Raw genomic sequence first — 21,478 nt, 5'->3', positions numbered from 1 at the left:
CATCATTAATTATTATTACATTGATATCATCGAACAGGTCAATGAGAAATGAGGAGAAAGTATCACTGTGTGAAGAACCCCAAGTGGTGTTATGGCAGTTAAAATCGCCTACAATCAGAAGGGGATGAGGGACAGAAAAAAAGAGAGTAGAGAGATCAGGAATTAGATTTAAATTTGGATGAGGAATGTAAACAGATATAATATTTATTCCCATGACGTTAGCGGCGACAGCGTTAATTTCATGGGAGTGGGGGGGAAGATGAATTTGTGTGAAGGGATATTTCCTATTAATCAGTAATGCACTACCTGCACGACCGTCATTGCGGTCATCTCGGAGGCATGAGAACCCAGAGATCTTAAAACGAGATCCAGGTCTCAGCCATGTCTCCGAAATGGCCGCAACCGTCACAGAGTGCTCGTTGATTAAATTGATCAAATCAGATTTTTTTTGATTTACACTACGACTATTCCACTGTAGGATATTGGCCATAGGGACCTTTGATTGAAGCTAGTTCTTTTCTGATGGCAGCAAGATGATGGGCAACGTTGTTCGGTATACAGTCGCTAATCATGGCGACCCAGTTCTGCATTAGAGCTAACATAAGTGACACACTATTGTCATTAGAGGGCTCGGTATCAAAGGGGGGAAGCGAAAGAGCGTGTCCATTTGGTAGTTGAGAAGAGGGAGTAGAAATTATATTTTGATGTGTAACGCGGTCATAACCGGGGGACAGAGGAGTCCTTGGTCGAACGGGTCGGTATATAGTCTGGCGGCGGGATTGAGAAGCAATCGGTACGGCTTGTGAACCAGAGGGAGCCAAATCGTAAGAGAGAGAGTGACGAGGGGCTTCTGGAGCTACAGGGCTGAACATGGTGTTTGTAACATCAGAGTATGTTTTCCGAACGGTAGGAGTACGTGCCGCAGCCTCCTGATAAGAAATATTTTGCTCTGACATTAACAGTTTAATCGCCTTTTGTCTACCAAATTCTGGGCAGTTTTTATCTGTGGCAAGGTGGCGACCTGTGCAGAAAAGGCAGGAAATATGTTCCGGAGCAATGTTGCAGGTGTCACCGGGGTGTTTTTTGGCACATTTGTAGCATCGCGCGTCAGATCTGCATTGTTTGAATGTGACCAAATCGCAGGCATTTCCGGCACTGAATAGTTGGCAGCACATATACTTCCACATTTAGTGATGTGTAGAATGCATAAATCTTAGATGGCAAATTTTGTCCTTCGACTGTGACAACCACAGATTGGGTCGGGACCCATGATGGTGGACTGCCTTCTTTGAGGACCTTGCGCTGAAGGCGGCGAGCTTTTAGAATTTTGCCAGTTCCCTCTTTTAAATCAGTAGCCGAGACGAACTCCTCCATTGACCATTCTACTGGGACTCCGCGAACAAGACCCATGCGGGAGACGTGGTATGACGGGATCGACGCTGTTAAGTTATTGCGAGCTAAACAGGGGTTTTCAGTTAGCTTATTGGCAGCATCTGCCGATTTGCATTCGACCGCAACGCGATTACGACCAAGAGACTTGATGCCATCTTTTTTGATGTCCGGAACACTGTCCTTTGCGAAAATTTGTCCTGTTCTGATGGGTTGGAGAGAGGACCCCGCATTAGGAGATTCAGTTACTCGTGAGATATGCACTATAAATGGGCCACTATCTTTGCTGTCGTACTTACGTGTTTCGTTTTCAAGGTCGGGGTGTTTATATAAAGTGGAAATAGATGCATTGCTGATGTCACCCTGTGTTGGTCTTTTTTCATGTGGTTCACGGGACAAGTCGGTTGGTGTCAATTCCAGAGATTTAGCGTTTCTTTTCCTTGTTTGAGCGTCAATATCCATTGCTACAGAATCGTTCGTCAAATCCGTGGAATTGCCACCACCGGGGTCCGGCGGCTTCTCCTTCTCATTCCCTGACATCACTGTTTTATTGACTCTCAGGCCAGGAGAGTATGTATTACAGTCTAGAAATAACTAATGTTGTTAATAAACCGTCACCAAGTATACGTAAGGAAGGAAAGTTTTATTTATAAGGATAATAACCTAAAAACCGTACAGACTCACTCAATGCGCTTCTGTCCAATCCATGTCGTATAGTTGGTCAATCGGTATAATTGGATACGAAAAAAACACCGATGTCAAACTACTGTCAATGATTCAAAAAACAGTGTGCCAATCAGGCGTGGCTCACTCCGCGATTTCGTCGTTTTGCTACAGGTAGCTTAAAGTACATCCGTTCCACCCTAATTTTGGGGAATGCCAATAAGCCGCGCGTGGCGCTGTGGCCACCTAGCGGCCATATCTGTGCTGATCGTAACAGACGCGTTTTGTTAGAGAGTGAGTCTTCTGTACCAAGTACTATTCTTTATTCTGTGGTGCAAATACTGTTATACGATTTAATGGAACGGCAACTACTTAAATACATGTCAACGTGGGCTATAAAGCCCCCTCCATAATCTGGAGGGGGCTTAACCGCTAAAATCCATGTTCGCAAATTGCGGGCATCTTTCTCTGTCACTCTTATTACGCTGTCATTAGAGTAAAAGAGAAAGATCCCCGCAATTTGGGGGCTTACCGCGAAAACCGAAATTCACCAGTTATTAAAAAATCGATTTAAAATAATAGTTTTTTTTTGCACTCGTATAATGCAATCGAATTTCGTATAATTGCGGGCACAAGATCGTATAATCAAGATTTATGTACTGGCAGCCCTGGTGTGGAAGGGCGGCACCGTCGTCGAACCCAAGCCACCTGGCGGTCGACTTAAAACGGTGGCGTGTGGCTCGGATACACATGCTGGTGGCGCGTATAACGGCGATACTGATCCTACATCTCAGCCAGCCCAGGATGGTGCTTAGAGAACGGTTCCACCGTTGAGATATGGTTTCTGCCATATGTTTTATAAAGGAGGACATTTGGGCATAAGACAAGACTACAAATCCCTTGGAGTGTAATCGACATTTAAAATGAAATACATAGGGACCTATGTTAAGAGTAAGGAACATCTACTTATTTAAATATTAAAATTACGTAAATAAATACAACATAAGCAGAAGGAGCACAAAACAATTCAAAATATAGGAAAACATATAAACTTAACTCCAAAAAAAGTTATTATATTACATAAAAAGTTATGAGCGATTTAGTTCAAAAAACTTTGTGAAGCTCTCCTTAAAAGTCGTATTTTGTCCCTTACCCTAGTCCTGGTCTAGATATAAGGAATATCTTTAAAAAAGGTTCGTCACAATAACATATCATTCTAAATATGCTTTGTATGTTCTAGAAAAAAAAGAATAATTGAGAATAAATTAAATATAGATGGTCAAGCTAATTTTGTCAGTACCTACATTAACAAAAATATGGATCTCATGGTCTGAAATAATTTTTTTTTTTTATTAAAAGTAATAAAACTAATCTTGGTCAAGCAAATCTTGTCAGTAGGAAAAGGCGCGAAATTCAAATTTTCTATGGGACGATATCCCTTCGCGCCTACATTTTTTAAATTTGCTGCCTTTTTCTAGATTTGCTTGACCATCTATATTACTATTTTAACTACACTTATACTTATAACTTACACTTTACGCTGAACGTGACACAGAGGGAACAACCTTTGCTGCCTGCGGTCACCCGCGTACTAAATTTCTCCAAATTGCCAAAATACAGAAGTGAGAAACGGGAGGAAGCTACTCTTGGCCTTGACAAAGTTTTCAAGTAATTTTCACGATTTTTTCGCGGGCGGGGGGTGGCAAACACTCATAGCGCGAGCGGGAGCACTGAGAGCACTCAGCCAACAGGAGTGGTCATATCTCCATTCAAACGTACTCCTCGTTTTCCTCCGTGGTTTTTGAAGCTAGAGCAATGATTTTTTCAAAACAGATTAATATTGTCAATATATGTGTCGGACCGTTTTGCTTTTTTTGATATTTTTGTTTTTTAAGGCGCTAGAGCTAGGGCATGCTCCCGGGAATTCCCGGTTCTCATATTCCCGGGATTTCCCGGGAATTTTATAGTGTCAAAAGAACCGGTACTGGAGACCCGGTACCGGTACTTCCCGGTTCTCATCATATGACTATATATTCCCATTTCAATAGTAGTAATGTTTTAGTATTTTAGCTCGGGACATTATATAACATTTAATAATGATGCTATGAAACGGGGGACCCGAACAACCCGACAAACTAACCTAGTAAAGTAGGCATTCGTGCAGGCAGGCCGTGCCCTCATATAGTGCTGAGTGCATCGACTACGCTACGGCCGTGTGGCCCGTTTGGCTCGGCCCAGGCGGAGGCAAAGTGTGCCGGTTAAATTTGTAAAATAGGTTGGAACGCCAATTAAGTGTTTGTTTTTAATAAAATAAGTCATTTACTATTTTTTAAGCAATTATTTATATGCAAATAAGTCATTTATAAAGATTGTACGCTAACTCAAACAATTTCTTAAAAGTAATCTAAAGATGCCTTGAGAACCGGGAAGAACCGGGAATCCCGGTTCCGGCCATGCCCAGAACCGGGAAATGAAATTCTTGGTACCGGGACCGGTACTGCATGCCCTAGCTAGAGCCCTTCAAAAATGGCCAAAATGGCCTTAATGACTATGCCGCAATGAGAGGCGTGGCATTCAAAACTGATATCAATTAGCCAAAAAAGCAAAACGGTCCGACACAGATAATTTCATAATCATTTAGATTTCCAAATTTAGTTACGATTGGTTAAGTTTTGGAGGAGGAAACAGAGGAGTACGAAACCTCGATTTTTGAGATTTTTACGCAGGATTTTTCGCCTTGTCCTTATCGCACTACTTTTAGGTGCCGCTTCCGTTAGCGAGACGGGTATATTTACCTAAAATATTTAAAACTCAGCTCCTGTTTCGTCTTAAGACCTAGCCTGGCTAGATCGATTTATCGCCCCCGAAAACCCCCATATAGCAAATTTCATCGAATCCGTTAGATCGGTTTCCGAGCTCCCCGAAATATATGTATATATATCTATACATATAATAAAGCTGTAGAGGGTCGAAAGTCTGTACATGGAAGATTTTTGTAAAAAAGTTGGCTGGGGATACTTAGAATCGACAACAGAACACGTTCCAACAGTTTTTAGAATTTTTGTCTGTTTGTCTGTTTATCTGTTTATCTGTTTGTCTGTTTATTTGAACGCGCATCACGTGAAAACGGCTGAACGGATTTTGATGCAAACTTTACTAATCTGTCGAGAAAATCTCCGGCCAGGTTATAGGCTATAAAAATTCAATCCATAAAAGGGGGGGTAGCCACAACACTCGCTTGATTTAAGTTCGCCCCTGAATCTTATGGCGCTACTTAGGAAGCAGGGGCAAAGTTTTTTCAAATATGTGCTACCACTATTGAGTACCCTGGTAAACTAACAGATGGCGCTGAATTTAATACGTAGTGACATGAATAGCCACCGAGGAAGGTTCAAGGACGACGGACATCAACAAATTTAATTGAATAATTATGTCAATTTAATAATATACAACAAAATTAAACGAGTGTAAATTAATTACCCCTCATTGCACAGTGCCACCTTTTTCACGACTACCCAAAAGAGAGAGAGAGAGAGAGTGTATTGTGTTTTCAGCGTTCGTGTTTGTATGTAGGTATATATTTATTTATGTGAGTTTCTTTATTACACCTTAACTTCTGAATGCCTTAACCTTAGTCCGACCTACGTGACACGCTGTACGCTTACCAAAGCCGGGCGCCGAAGGCGCACTCATAATCAAACCTTCGGACCAGTGCCGGATTAACCGATTTATAAGCAAAACAAGCACATGCTTAGGGCCACCAAAATGCCAGGTTGAAAAAGTAGAACAAATTTTAAAATTAGGGACAGACACATCGTTTTTACCACACGATTTTTTTTAGCTGTCCAAAAGCTAATTTGCAAAAATAATGGCGCGTAATTCTTTCTTGCATCTTTTCTGTATGAAAACAACCTCGCAGAAACCCTTAAATATCGAGCCCTATGCGAAGCTAGACTGATAGAAAACTGTCCCATCCCTTCTCTGTATAAAATCCTGGATTCGCGCCTGGTTGGGACTAAAAGTAAAATTGCGTTTTTTATATTGAAAAATTTTCGCGCTCGCTTCGCTCGCGTTTTTAATAACTTTCTAAGGTATGATAAAGGTGACATTCGGGTGGCGACTGCAGCAGCATTACTCTGTTACAACGTTACTGCTGCGGTACCGTCAATTTTCGTCATAAAATGATGTGATTGATTTCCATACTAAAAGTAAAAATGTAAAACTATCTATCATATTGCGTTTTTATATCGAAAAATTTTCGCGCTCGCTTCGCTGGCGTTTTCAATCACTTTCTAAGATATGATAAAGGTGACATTCGGGTGGCGACTGCAGCAGCATTACTCTGTTACAACGTTACTGCTGCAGCACTGTCAATTTTCGTGATAAAATGATGTGACTGATTTCAATACTAAAAGTAAAAATGTACAACTGTCTATCAAATTGCGTTTTTATATCGAAAAAATTTCGCGCTCGCTTCGCTCGCGTTTTCAATCACTTTCTAAGATGTGATACAGGCGATATTCGGGTGGCGACTGCAGCAGCATTACTCTGTTACAACGTTACTGCTGCAGCACTGTCAATTTTCGTGATAAAATGATGTGGCTGATTTCCATACTAAAAGTAAAAATGTACAACTGGCTATCAAATTGCGTTTTTATATCGAAAAATTTTCGCGCTCGCTTCGCTCGCGTTTTCAGTTACATTCCCACCTAAGATATGATAAATGTGACATTCGGGTGACGACTGCAGCAGCATTAGGTATATACTCTGTTGCAAAATGACTGCTGCGGCACTGTCAATTTTCGTGATAAAATGATGTGACTGATTTCCATTCTCAGCTGTAATGCGGCAATGAACTTCACTCAATTTAACAAAAAAAAAAATCTTAATGACCCTAGGGAGAGGGGGCACCATGGTCTAGAAATGCTTAGGGCATCAAAATATCTTAATCCGGCACTGCTTTGGACTTAACCCGACGTACGTGGCGCGCTGCACGCGGTCAAAAGCCAGGCGACTTCGACTTTCTCATACTAAAAGAGACGTACGTGACACGCTGTATGGTTACCAAAGCCGGGCGCCTTCGGCGCCCTCATACTCAAAGAGTCGGGCGTAGACCGACGTACGTGACACGCTGTACGCGTTCCAAAGCCGGGCGGCTCCCTCATACTCAAAGCGTCGGGCGTAACCCGACGAACGTGACACGCTGTACGCTTGCCAAAGTTGGGAGCCGAAGGCACCCTCATACTCAAAACGTCGGGCTAAGACCGACGCACGTGGCGCGCTGAATGCGTTCCAAAGCCGGGCTCCTTCGGCGCCCTCATACTAAAGGAGTCGGGAATTGCCCAACGTATGTGGCGCACTGCACGCGGTCCAAAGCTAGGCGACTTCGACTTTCTCATACTAAAAGACTCGGGCGTAGTCGGACTACTACAAATCGCGCTCTAAAAAATATGAAACAATAAGAAATTATCATGCAGGAAATTATAAATGTTATAATTTTTTGAATAAAAAAATATAGCGTAATGTATTTTACTATTTTTAGGGTTCCGTAGCCAAATGGCAAAAAACGGAACCCTTATAGATTCGTCATGTCTATCCGTCTGTCTGTCTGTCCGTCTGTCTGTCCGTCTGTCTGTCCGTGTATGTCACAGCCATTTTTTTCCGAAACTATAAGAACTATACTCTTGAAACTTGGTAAGTAGATGTATTATGTGAACCGCTTTAAGATTTTCACACAAAAATAGAAAAAAAAAACAAAAAATTTTGGGGGTTCCCCATACCTAGAACTGAAACTCAAAAAAAATATTTTCATCAAACCCATACGAGTGGGGTGTCTATGGATAGGTCTTCAAAAATGATATAGAGGTTTCTTATATCATTTTTTTCTAAACTGAATAGTTTGCGCGAGAGACACTTCCAAAGTGGTAAAATGCAGTGTGTGTGTCCCCCCCCCCCCCCCTGTAACTTCTAAAATAAGAGAATGATAAATCTAAAAAAAATATATGATATACATTACCATGCAAACTTCCACCGAAAATTGGTTTGAACGAGATATGATAAGCAGTTTTTTTTAATACGTCATAAATCGTAAACCGCAATTTTATTATATTACTTGCTGGTACGGAACCCTTCATGGGCGAGTCCGACTCGCACTTCGCCGCTTTTTTTAATTTATATATTTAGCAGCTTACTGACACAAACCGAATTTCACGCGGGCGGAGCCGCGGGCACAGCTAGTATATATATAAATAAACAAGAATTGCTCGTTTATTGGTAGTCGTTTAGAGGTATTCGATGGAATAAAGCTTACATACTCGTAATGTAAACATAACGACGATTTGTGGCATTCCTAATAGCCGGATTTTTTTTTGGTTCCATACAAGCTTCTGATCCTCGATAGGGACGATAGGAATGGGATCGATTGGCATCAAAAACAATTTGTCAAAAATTACGCTTTTCTCGCAGCCTGCATTTTTTTCCAAAATCTGTAAACGTCAATCTTCATTAACTTGAAATCTAGAGAAAGTCTTCTAGGATCATTATCGCGTATCTGGTAACTATCCTCACTGACACAACCTCAATGAAAATCCACCCTGTAGATAGATGATAGATACATACATTTGATACCTCATTCCTACCATTCAATTGTATATAACAATAATACCCAGTGCCGGATTTACCACTAGGCTGAGTAGGCTGAAGCCTAGGGCGGCAGAATTTAGGGGGCGGCAAATTTGGGTCATAAAAATATTTTATGTGCTGTTCAGATAGGGTAAACCAGAATTAATTTGTAAAATTTAAATAACAAGCATAATTTGTCGATTTTGCCGCCCTCTGTAACGTCAAGACCTTTTTGAAGTACGGAACCCTAAAATTTACCTACCATTTTCTTGAAAAATTTCGCGCTCGCTACGCTCGCGTTTTCATTTAACTACCTGCCTACATTATTTGTGACCCATCTGACTACATTGTAAATTTGTGATGGTCGTCGATTCTTGTATCTTCGTGGTATTATGGGTTCCATTTTTTTCCTTTTGAAGTACGGAATCCTAAAAATGTACCTACCTACTATTTTGTCGAAAAAAATTCGCACAGAATCTAGTAGAACGCCAGCGGTAATTTCCATGCTATCGGAGCAGCTTCCGTCTACTAGGTATACGGCTCATATGCGTCTACCGGAAAAAAAGCTAGCGATCCATTTGTATAGCATAGTCTCTCGAGCAGACTCAATGCCAGACCCGACCGAACTCCTTAAAACTCCTTTTAGCTATATCCAGCCTGACTGCCAATGCCTCACCTTGATTCTCAATGGCCAAAACCCAGCGGTACCCACCGGTCACCGATCAGATCAGGCAAATATAAAGAGGTTGCATCGTCATTGAGTGACAAAAATGGCACATATAAATCTTTATCTAGAATGTGACATTAGTGACGTCACCTTATATGCATTTTAATCTAGCTATGGTGGTTGTACTATAAAATTAAACGCCTCTGACAGGAAAGTAATTTAAAAAACCTATAAGCGAGGCGGATAGGGGCGGCAAAATCGGCATAGGTAGCCTACGGGCGGCAAATGTCTAAATCCGACACTGATAATACCTGTATTTGCTTAGGTGTACCCTGTTCAGTGTCTATGTGATAGGTACCGTAAGAATTGTTTAACAGCTGAGTACTTATAATATATAGATACCTCATACCTACCATCATTGACGTAGGTATATCCCTACCATGGATTGCAAAAAATAAATGATTTAAATGAATAGTAGTTAGTGAATTACGGCACTTGAAATACAGCCTGCTGACAAACGGACAGAGAGCTGAAGGCCCACCGCGAACCACGTTCAACGTGTTGCCTCTCTGTAGCCCTTGTAAATTCGTACGTAAGTGTGACATGAGGCAACAAGTCGAACAAGCTTCGCGGTAGGCCCTCTGAGGCTTAGTTCCGTTTGTTTCCATTGAGAAACCTAATCCGCACCCTCGAAGATTTGAGGAAACCCTGTACACGTGACGCTCGGAAGTTGCGTGACCGGCGCACGTGCCCGCCTGCAATAACGGAGTGGATTTCATCACAAAAAATTTCACCATACTTTTAAAGTCACTCGGACGGCAAGCGGCCTGATGGCCTAAAAGAGCTCGTTTAGACGATGCGATAACTCGCATGCGAGTTTCATTACATTGCGGGTTTTAATCGGTAACTAAAATCGCATGCGAGTTCGCGCGCCGTCTAAATCAGCCCCTTTAGTGTCGTGGGAGAGCGGACTGTGCTTGGTTTGGGACACTACGTGCGTCAGCAGGTCAGCACCTTTGCCGCCTCTCATCAGTCACACGGCTCGCGCGGCCGTCGTACACAAATATCTGAACACGTCTCTATTGTAAAGGCGTTAGAGTGCGTGTTCAGATATTGTGAACACCTTGGCCGCTCCAATATATTTGATGGCGACTGTACATACATTAAGTACCTGCACTTTTAGGCTAGGCCAAATAAATGAAAAAATTACACGTCATATTGCCTTAGATCCCTCTTCTCCCCGTGGTGACCATTCGTGATTCTTTTTCAGACCCTCTCCCCACTTAATTCTTATGACGTGTTAATGGATGCCCCATTAGGCAAAGAAGAGGAGCGGGGGCACACCGAAAGTTTCTGGTGCAAGAGCTGTCCATATAGCCATTCAGAGTGGTAAATGCTGCGAGCATTATGCTGATGGGCACTTTTGCACCGGAAGCGACAAGGAAAGGAACGGGTTCGACTAGTTACACTTTATGTAATTACCTATTTGTAAGATAACATCTATAGAATTGTAGTAAGTAACCGTATTTTACAAATTTAGGTACCTACCTATAAGTAGTATAGGTATACCTATGTTCTGACTAACTGAGTCATCAACGCAGAGCCGAAACTACAAGAGATAGAAAATTTTTACACAATAGATATAACTTTGAACGCGTTGTTTTTGTTTTAATTTTAGAAATAATATGGACATTTTTTTATTTGGCAGGCTGAAAGAAGAGAAAAAACCGTTTCTTATATTTTAATTTCATATTTTTACGTAAATATATATTAGGATCGTCAAAACAATGGTGCCAAACTCTTAACATTACATTTTTTTTTTCGATTGAAGGAGTTGAAACCATGTTGAAACTTTGGAAGAAGACATTGTGACACAAATGCCTCGTGTTTTCAACCGCTTTTTTAGCTTCGCAATGTTCACGTAGAATTACAACAATAAATACAGGTACTCGTAAAAATCACACAAAAATCCACGTGACTGAGGTCGTGGGTGGGCAACAGCACCTAATAAAAACCTAATAAATAATTTAATATATTTAATATGAAATACTTAGCTTAAAGTTTTAATTAGGCACCTTACGACCAAAATGTTATAAAGCGTGTGTTCATAAAGTAGATACCTAGTACATTCGTAGGTAGGTAGGTACAGGGCCGGATTAACCCTAAGTCAAAGTAGGCAACTGCCTAAAAGCCCCGCCTCGGCTAGGGGGCCCCGGCGGCTCAGCGCGCACCAAATAAAATTTTGTTCCATAGGGTCAAAATTCATGAGTAAATTTTTTATTCTTATAATAATGAGTATGCTTTGTTATTGTTTATTTTCCATCCATTCTTTAAATTAATGAAATATTGTAATAAAATTTAAGCAATACGTTACATTTTACAGGGCGTATTCTGCGTACCTGTTGTAAAGTTGTAATAATAGGGGTTTTCAGGAAAAATGGTTTACTTTTTTTCGAAAAACCAACAACTTTTGGGTTATTTCGACTCAGAATCACGATGACTATTGATAAAAACAAAGAAAAACAAGAACGTACTCCATATACTTACTCCATATACCTAAGATGGACTAATTACCTACCTAACTATTATATATTATACCTAAGAACTGATGTAAAAAGTAATGAAATAAATGCATTTGTATTTGTATTTGTATTTTTTGAACGTGTCCCCAGTTTTTCATAGGAATGCTTGACCTTCAGTCCTTCACCTTCACTTTTTATCTTAATTTACCATTGGTTTGTGATCCACATCTCCTCTACTTCAGCTTAGCCTTTGGCCTCGCTGCGCCAAGCTCGTCCTGCGGTCTCGCTTTTTAATATGTACAATGGACATTGGTTCGTGTCTGTGCTCAACTATTTATCCTGAAGCCTGATGAAGCACGGCTTTGACTTCGCATGAAAGCTCGCCTCACTGGGGCACTTCGGACTTTTAGGCCCAGATGAAGATCGATACCCGGCCTTTTAACAAGCTTTCACAATTTGCGATATTTTAAACAAAAAATTTCGCGCTCGCTGCGCTCGCGTTTATTTTTGCTTCTATACGATAGCTTACGCAGTCCAAGTGTTGTTTACACGTGTTAAGTTTAGAGGTTTAAAATAACACTTGCACTGCGAGTGCTATCAAAATTGTTGCAGGCTTATCTTGGTCTAACTCTAGTAATTTAAGTAATTTTAACATATGGAAATTCTTCATTATTAGGTTTATTCTAATCATGTGACTCGGCGTTTGGTCTTATGGTCGGACAATCGCTGTTCAGCCTCGCAAAATATTAACTATTGAGAAAATCAACTTTGCGACACTAGTTGAGTTTAGCCTTTAGCCTCGCTTTAAATTTGCCATTAGAGGTAGATAGGAAAGTGACGCTGAAGCTCACGGCGGTATTCCACTGGGAATTGGCCTTAAGCCTAAAGGGCTCACCCCACACTTGACACGACGCGGAATCGGCAAAAACCGATAGAATAAAGCTTTCTGTCCACGCAATAAGAGCGAAAAAGACATCGTTCGATTTGGATCGGCTCGGCCGACGCCTGAAGATTGAAATTAAAAACGCAAAATTATTTCCCTGTACTGAATATGCTGTGTGTAGAATTGACTGTAGGGGGCCCCCGAGCCTCGGACTGCCTAGGGGCCCCGACATGCTTAATCCAGCCCTGGGTAGGTACCTACTTACCAATTAGGTACTAACTACCTAAGTGATATCATAGATATGAAAATAGTTTAATTATGATTAAAGCAAAAATAAAGAAACCAATCTGGCGGCCATTATTTTCAATTTTGACTAACGGACTTCGGATTCATATTTAATTGAGGGACATTTCAAATCCTCAGTTTGTCGAGCCGTTCGCGAGCCCCTTTGACTCGTGCCAGTCGTGCCCAAAAACCGCTCCTCCACGCGAGCCGAGCCACGAGCCGCGAATGTAAACGACTATCATAACAAAAACGATCGAAATTATTATATCGGAGTTTTAATGTATTTTTCACCACACCAGCTCGGAAAGGCTTACTTTGCACTTCAAAAACTAATAGCAAAGTTTTATTCACATGTGAGGCAAAGTAATCAAATGCAAATTTTGAGTTGTATTCTTTTGTGTGCCGGTAGAATTGACTTTTAAATGATGATTTTGGATGATAACTGTTGATTTGATGATTTGGTTTTAATAACTTTCATTTGGATTTGATTTGGTTTGATTTTGTTTGATAATTTACATTTAATATTTGCTTCGGGTTGGTGTGGTGAAAAATTTTGTGTTTCACTCGGGGGCAAATTTTGTTTAACCCTCGTGCTTTGAAACCCTCGCAACGCTCAAGATTCCATTTTTCGAACCACTCGCTACGCTCGTGGTTCAATTTTGGAATCTTTCGCTTGCTCGGGTATCAATATTAGCACGAGCGATTAAACAACAACTTTGCCCCCTTGTAAAAAAATAACTATTTTGTTTGAGCATGGCCGAGTTGCCAATGCTCGTAAGTTACGGGCCATAACGTAATAAAGAAAAAAAAACAAACAGGGATGCCAACTTAGTGGTTTTCCCACTAAATTTAGGGGGAAATAAACCAGCTAGGGGTTGTTTTAGGGGCTAAATATTTTTACTGGTTTTTTTAGGGTTTTTTTTTTGGGTAGAATAAGGCGGCAAATTTGAAAAATGTAGGCGTGAACGGATATCGTCTCGCCTTTTTCTACTGACAAGATTTGCTTGACCATCTATAACGTTCATATGTATGTATGATCACAAAAATGTCGAACCGGTTGAAAATCATAATAATGTACTGAATTCTGGAAAATGTATAAATAAAGAAGTAATTAAACGTATACAAAAATTCTTTTATTTTTCATTTAGTGGGTTTTCCAAACATCAAACATCAACATTTATTCAGCAAATAGGCTACAAGGGCACTTTTACACGTCAACATTGAATTTACCTTTAACTTTACCTTCCAAAATAATAGTACAGTTTTAGGTTTAGGGGTTTTTAAGTTGAGCTCTAGGGGTAAAAAAAAATGGAGTTGGCAACCCTGGTATCAAAGCGAACTGTCACTGCTGTCAGTGTCATAATATATTATTATATCTATGGTCATAATCGTAACAGTTCAAGAAAATACGCGTCTCTCTCTAAATCATTAATATTTATCTAACTGTTAGATTCTAACAAATATATTAAAACAACTACTACTCTATTGTTATAATATTCTCCACAAATATCCAATTACTTATATCACTTGTGTCAGGTACGAATCATAGTTTATTTCATGCAAGAGAAGTTTGCGACGATTATTGTTTATTCTTGGACAACTATTCTATTTTATAAAATAGAAGCTTGCTTACTGAATCTTACTTTCGAATACTGCAATCCAGTTTCTAAGTAGGTATTCATATCATGTTATTTTTCTATTTAAGCCGTGTTTCTTCAAACATTAGTTTCGTTCGTGGATTGGTTCATATTGACGAAGCATGTCATCTGACAAGGACCCACTTACCAGCGAGAGATCTGGAAGAGTAAGAGAAGTTGGTAATCACGCTATTTGGAGTCTATCATCTTGTAAGCCAGGTACTTATATTTTTTACCTATACTGCTGCCTCATTCTCTTTGCTCACGTTTTTTGAAGCTTGTTAGACTAGTTCCCGGAAATTAAAAAGTTATGAACTCTTATAGAAATAAAAGAAAGTTCCAAATTCAAGTGCAAAAATTGGCTTGTGTATTACAAGGACAGTGCATGGTCTATGCAATGTGCTGCAGTGTATGGTCAATCAAGAAAGTGGTCTTCCACTTTTCTACTCTATCAATCAAATGTTAGATTTTCTTGGCTGACTGTACATGTATTTAAATTTAACGTTTATTATCCCCACAGGTTTTGGTATAGACCAGCTGAGGGATGACTGTATGGACACATATTGGCAGTCAGATGGACAACTGCCACACCTAGTCAACATCCAATTTCAGAGAAAGACTATGGTGTCACACATCTACATCTACACAGACTACAAACTGGATGAGAGCTACACTCCCAGCAGGATATCCATCAGGGCCGGAACACACTTCAATGATTTACAAGAAATTGAAGTTATTGAATTAATAGAGCCGAGTGGTAAGTCAAAGCTTAATTTAACACAGTATCTTCGGATGCGTTTATTGTAGTAGAATACATTAAAATTAACTATTCCCGTAAGAATTGTACTAAATTAGTACATTATCTAGTTCTTCTAACATATATTTTTTTAATACTATGTTGGTGGTAAACAAGCATACCGTCCACATATGGATGCCTGCAACTCCAGAGCTACATGTGTGTTGCCGACGATAACACCCCGCACCCTTGTTGAGCTCTGGTAACCTTACTCACCAGCAGGAACACAACTCTATGAGTCTAGTGTTATTTGGCTGCTATTTTCTGTAAGGTGGAGGGATATTGATTGAATCTGAGATCAAATTGTATTCTAAAATTGTTTTAATTGTTCTTCTTTCAGGATGGGAAATGATACCAATCAAAGACATGCATGACAGACCAATAAGAACATTTATGATCCAGATAGCAGTGTTGAGCAACCACCAGAACGGGAGGGACACACACATGAGACAGATCAAAGTGCATTCTCCTTGTGAACCCACTTCATTTGATATTAATAAGTTTAGGAACTTTTCTACAGTCCAATTCCAGCAGTACACTACTATCCGATAAAAAAGGGTCTTCTCTTATTTTTTGATTGCGTCTTATGTCTTGAAATCGGTACCAATGGGGTCAGAAACTGTCTAAAGGTTTTTATAGTTGGTGCCAACATAGGTTTCCCGGTTCTAGTTATGTTCTATAGGCTTAAAAGGCTAGCATCAGTCATAAAATATAAAAAAATAATAATTTCACACCATTGATAGAATTGACAGGGGAAACCTGGCGCGATCTGTAAAAAGCTTCGACCGGCCAACATCATTTGCTTGACCATTAAATCAAAAACTATAAAATAATTATCATGTTATATTAAATTAACTGAATAAATCTGTACAGTATACAAAAGTTTGTATTAAATTTTCAGTCTGATTCCTCACTCTCTGCCTCTTGAAGCCATTCAAAGAATTTGACCAGCGATGCCTGTTTGGCGATAGGACTCTCGTTGTCTTGTAAGTCATTGTACCACTCCAGTAACGAGTCCTCGTCAACAACGTCGGCTCCATACAGCAACTGTATAACCTGGCCCGCTTTTCCATTCAACCATTCGCATTTGATACAACTTTCCTGAAAACAGAATTTCTTTTATTTTACTAGTCATCGTATGCAAGCGGTTGCAAGGTATGTACACAAAAGCAGTCACTCGGACGCCACGTCACCGAATTGTCAAAACTGAAATTGAACTTTATGCACGTAGGTCTATGTTGCTCTGTGGTCTGTGACCGTTTAATCCGTCTTTGGCGTTGGACCTGTGGTGCGGATATATCGGTCATTGGCGTCCAAAAGGTTAAAAAACCCCACAAAGAATTGTTCTGAAATTTTGATTGAACTGGTGACTTAGAACACTTGAAATAAAAACATTGCCCCCCAATCGCGCATACTAGCGTCGAAAATTGTAATTTTTGCGTCCGCCCCTCCTGATTTGATAAATCGCATGTTATAATCCACACCACATGACACTGCTTAAGACTACTTACTTCAACAGCTTTCAGACAATCCATTATGGAAGATTTAGTCTTGATATAGTTTGCCAGAACTGGCCGGAAGAACTTCAAGATATCTTTGACCACAGACACTACATTCATGGCATCCGTGAGAACTGGTAGGCTGAGTAGCGCCCTCACCACGAAGAAGTTCACCTCGTGCAACTGTATGTTGTAAGCGTATCTAGACGAGTTTATTTCCAGAATCAAGTAATCACACTTTAATTTCTCTTCATAACCTCTGGCTAAACTGTCAATTACTTCATGAAGGAAAACTGAAAAAAAAAAATATGTCTCAATACAGCAGAACCTTGATCATCCGAACGGTAATTTAGTTTATACGAACTTTTCTCCGGTGTTTCATATTTTAACGTTAATATGTAGGTAGTCAGTACCTACGTCAAATGGCGACCATCAAAATTAGCGTGCTTACAAACATGCTTAATTTTTATTAAATCTGAGAAAATTTCGCAACACAAAATAGATCTCATATTCAATTCAGCACGCTTTTACTTACTATTAGTATCATCAGGTACTGGTGAATCGGGTATTGAAGAATCTGCACTGCTATCGGACGAGTAGCATGATTCGCTGTCACTCCAGGTTTTCTCAAAACCGATAGCTTCATCCTCTTCGCTTCCGGTTGACTCGTTTTCCCATTCCGTTCCACTTTCGGAAGTAGATTTTGCAAGTTTATGATCTGAAATTTATACTCATAAAGTAAGGATGCTAAGCATGAAGAATTTCGTACATTGACCCACGTTTTCCTATCTCTATCGCACGCGCGTATTTATATTGCTGTCCCGCCCATGATGCTGGCAGTCAGTGCCATTGCGAACGAAACAGCAATATGTGTACAATATTTACCATTTGATTCCAGACCTCCTTCAACCACTGAACCCTTATATTTAGTTCCACTTGATAACTTCACATTTGAAGTAAGAATCGTTCCATTTTCTAAATCACAACCATTCTCAACTATGCAGTTTTCATCGATGTAACTGTTGATGATTTTGCAGTTGTCTTTTAAAACCGTGTTGTTTCCAATGTAACTTCCGGAGATAGTAATGTTACTGCCTATCACGCAGTTGCTCCCGATAACAGATTTGTTTACGACTGTGTTATCACTGATTTTGGTATTGGCTCCTATTAAAACATCTTCTTGGACACTGCAAGACCTTAAAAACACGATTAACAATAGTTTAGATATGATTTTTTTTTTTAAGTGTAGGTAAGTATCATTTATTTTTATGAGAAAAACTATTTAATTTTGGGATATGTTCCTACTCAGGATTCCAGAGTAGGTACGGTGCCTCAACTTAAGTACCCAAGGCACACTACTAATTGTATGGAATAGTATACTTATGTTAGGGAACTAACGTAACTTTTAACTTTCTTTTGCCCTCCTACTATTTAACGTCAAACCAAAACCGTCAGACCCTGGTATCTAAATTAGTCTTACCTACTCAAAGTAGCAGTCTTGTTGCAGAAATTGTGGTTACCCAAGAATTCGTAGTTATCTTGGTAGAGTGACCCACTTTCTATGGACAGAGGCAGTGCCCAGTGATGTATAATGTCTCGGCTGTAAAAAAAGGGTTCATGGTTACAAAATCTATCAGTAAAATAAGCAATTAAAATAAATATAATGGGAAAATATGCGAATAGTTAGAAACACTTTCAGGAAAGGAAAAGCTATTAAGAAAAAATAAAGTGGTCAAAATTGCGAATGGCAGAAATCGAAACTTGGAAAAAAAGATTTCAACAAATTACAGTTTGGTGGTGGTATTCCATCTGTCCAATATTTTGGTCCAATGTAATTGCGTCTCACTCTCTCATTAAGCAAAATGTGAGACAAAATACACATCGGACAAAGAAATTGCACAGGTGGAATACCCTCTAGCCGCCCAGAGACCTATAAAAAGGTATCCTGTTCCATTCTAATTTGAACTTTGTGTTGACAAAATAAAATTTCATTTTGCTTGGCAAGGTTTGACATATGGGCGGCTAGAGGATACTACTCACGCTCGGTTCGTGTGACTCTTAATATACCTTTACTTACCTTATAATTTTGAATGTCCTCCAATTGGTCACAGTGGTAGCGTACATGTTGTCCTTCAACAGCACGTAGTACAACGAACTGGCCAATATTTCCTCATTGATGAGGATACCGTTGATAAAGTCGTCTCTGGTTTGAAAATCGAAGTTGTCAGAGAACAGAGGAGGCACGGACGGTGAGCACAGCGCTATGTTAGCATCCACCAGGTTGTGATGCAGTTTTACTTCGGAATGGCTGAGCACAGTTTCCTATAAATAGAGTGAAACAAGTATCTATAATAAACATTTTTTGAAAGTTTTATTGCTGACTATACTTTCTCCCCATTGTATGTCTATCAAGTGCTTTTCAAGACCTTTCTAGTCAGCCTAAGCTCAGTGTGTTTATGTTTTTCCATTTGATCATCTCTCACCATACCCAAGCTGTTTGACAAATACTATAAAGCTACAGAATTTTGATCTCTCTTACCAAGGGTAATGTGATAGTCTTATCCTTAGACTTGGGTTTATATTTTTTGTGGATCAGCACTTTCCTTGTGTGACCGTCGGCTGCCAAGAAGATTGGTTTGTCAGTGCCAATGAGGGGGTGCTCCCAGGACACTTTCTTGTAGACCAGAGTCATGGCTGCACCTTTATCTTTCTTGCATAATGTTCTATAAGAGATAATGAAATAATAGAATAAATCGTCTATTACTGGCAACCTTCCAATAACTGGATACATATTATATTAAAATAACTAAAATATGAATTCTATTTATTTATTTTATATTCATATGTATATAGTCACACCAACCTTGATATTTAGAGCTTTCTATTGGTACAAGTAATTTTTTTAATATTTAAATAGTTATTTGGTACCTAATCATAATTATGTTCACTGTATCACCTTCTTCTGCACATGGTACATTTTTGTTTGGCCCTATGTTTGACTGGTGTAGAATGTTGTCAGGAATAAAGTCAGCCTTAAACAGATACTTGCCTGGCTGCAATGCAATGTATTATGTTGAAAAAAGCTCTTAGAGAATGAAACATAAATATATGGCTTACTTATGTTGCTCCAGCATGGAAGCATAGGGTATGCTAGCGATGCTGTTGATGGACATCAACACAAAGTAGCCTCGGATCAAACCGGCAGCATCTATCTCTCTCATCACGTCCCCCATCGTCTGGCAAGTGTCAGACATTAGCACCTGTACATCAAGGGTCAGACTCCATGGAGCCCGCTGTTCTTTTGCTTCCCTGTAATTATTAATTGACAAAATATAAGTATAGTCAACTGGATAATAGCTACCTCTGTAGCACAGATGTTTGTAACCCATATCCAAGAACATTCATTAAAACTTTAAATTGGCATTGCTTAACAATGGGACCAAACTCACCTTTTGTGTGAATATTATTCTTAACCCCTGGAACGCCGAACCGACAAACGTACTTGTACCCGTCAGATGCCTAGTGCCGGATCCGTCCCATCCCCCTCAACTGCCGGAGGGTCTTCAATTTTTGTACCCGTCAACTGCCGCGATCAAAAAAAAGTGATATTGTGCAAATGATATAAAACTCTATTTGTAAGTGTTTAGATCTCAAAATTGTAAAAATATAATACAATAAATTTGGTGACTGATAAGGCACAAGGCAGTTGAGACACTTTGTACAGATCTGGGACTAGGCAGTTGACGGGTACAAAAATTGAAGACCCTCCGGCAGTTGACAGGACTGGTACGGATATGGCACTAGGCGTCCCAAGGGTTAACCTGTGTGAAAAAAGCGTTTTAGGGAAAACCGACAGCACGTCACGACACGACCGACCTAGGTATCGATGACCAGACGTGGTTGTGGTGGACGCTGATCTGCGCGAGCTCCAGGTTGAAGACTGGCAAGAAGTCATAGTGGAAGCCAAGACACACTTTGGGTCGCTGCGCCAGAGTAAATAAGTAAAATATTATTATTGTTTATGAATTACCTTAAATGTTCCTTGATTTTAATTCCGTCATTGCAACAAAATAAAATCACTTCATCGACTCCTCCAAAAGCCAGAGATTCAAGAACATAGTTAACTAAAGGCACTCCAGCGACCGTAAATAAACCCTAAAAATAAAGTTTTCATTTATATATTTGAGTTTTTAAAAGATGATGAAATCAATCTTGTCTGTATTACAATAACGTAATATTTCTTACCATAGGTTTGTATTTTGTTATAGGATTAAAGTTATTATTAAATATATCCATTACAACTACCGCCTGAACGGCATTTTCTTTCTCCATCTTAGATAATAAATATTTTTCTTTTGCTTTCAATATTTTATTTAGGTTAGAAAATAAAAGTACGAGCGCTCGTACGTCACTTAATTTAAACTGACATTGACATAAATTTTTTTTGCTGTCAGCAATTTAAACCTGTTTGAGGCACAATTTTTTCTCTTGTCACCGAGGTGAACATGTCGCTCAA

The 21,478-nt window shown here is 39.7% G+C and overlaps 2 protein-coding genes across 2 annotated transcripts; one reads left to right on the top strand and one right to left on the bottom strand.

Annotated features, from left to right (window-relative positions):
* The first annotated feature begins 14,412 nt into the window (after positions 1–14,412).
* On the top strand, positions 14,413–16,333 carry LOC134666463 (anaphase-promoting complex subunit 10). Its single transcript, XM_063523631.1, has 4 exons — positions 14,413–14,566; positions 14,736–14,886; positions 15,188–15,424; positions 15,804–16,333. Exons 2-4 carry the CDS (start codon positions 14,790–14,792, stop codon positions 16,013–16,015), a joined length of 546 nt encoding a protein of 181 aa, XP_063379701.1. The 5' UTR covers positions 14,413–14,566; positions 14,736–14,789; the 3' UTR covers positions 16,016–16,333.
* On the bottom strand, positions 16,294–21,355 carry LOC134666462 (translation initiation factor eIF2B subunit epsilon). Its single transcript, XM_063523630.1, has 10 exons — positions 21,208–21,355; positions 20,993–21,117; positions 20,080–20,271; positions 19,502–19,685; positions 19,040–19,284; positions 18,443–18,562; positions 17,848–18,158; positions 17,498–17,680; positions 16,975–17,255; positions 16,294–16,564 (listed from the first exon to the last, which is right to left on the bottom strand). Exons 1-10 carry the CDS (start codon positions 21,292–21,294, stop codon positions 16,361–16,363), a joined length of 1,932 nt encoding a protein of 643 aa, XP_063379700.1. The 5' UTR covers positions 21,295–21,355; the 3' UTR covers positions 16,294–16,360.
* Positions 21,356–21,478: the final 123 nt, after the last annotated feature.

This window comes from Cydia fagiglandana, chromosome 8 (assembly GCF_963556715.1).
Source record: "Cydia fagiglandana chromosome 8, ilCydFagi1.1, whole genome shotgun sequence".
In the NCBI taxonomy this organism is placed as follows: domain Eukaryota; kingdom Metazoa; phylum Arthropoda; class Insecta; order Lepidoptera; family Tortricidae; genus Cydia; species Cydia fagiglandana.
The sequence above is the reverse complement of the archived record's forward strand: the minus strand, read 5'-3'. Positions and strand labels throughout refer to the sequence as shown.

Excerpts from the sequence above, each read along its gene's own strand:
- LOC134666463 (XM_063523631.1), top strand. The coding sequence starts at position 14,790 with ATGTCATCTGACAAGGACCCACTTACCAGCGAGAGATCTGGAAGAGTA. Across the intron at positions 14,887-15,187 it reads TCTATCATCTTGTAAGCCAG|GTTTTGGTATAGACCAGCTG; the intron begins GTACTTATATTT and ends TTATCCCCACAG. Across the intron at positions 15,425-15,803 it reads TGAATTAATAGAGCCGAGTG|GATGGGAAATGATACCAATC; the intron begins GTAAGTCAAAGC and ends TTCTTCTTTCAG.
- LOC134666462 (XM_063523630.1), bottom strand. The coding sequence starts at position 21,294 with ATGGAGAAAGAAAATGCCGTTCAGGCGGTAGTTGTAATGGATATATTT. Across the intron at positions 20,272-20,992 it reads AAAATCAAGGAACATTTAAG|GGAAGCAAAAGAACAGCGGG; the intron begins GTAATTCATAAA and ends TAATAATTACAG. Across the intron at positions 17,256-17,497 it reads AGTACCTGATGATACTAATA|TTTTCCTTCATGAAGTAATT; the intron begins GTAAGTAAAAGC and ends TTTTTTTTTCAG.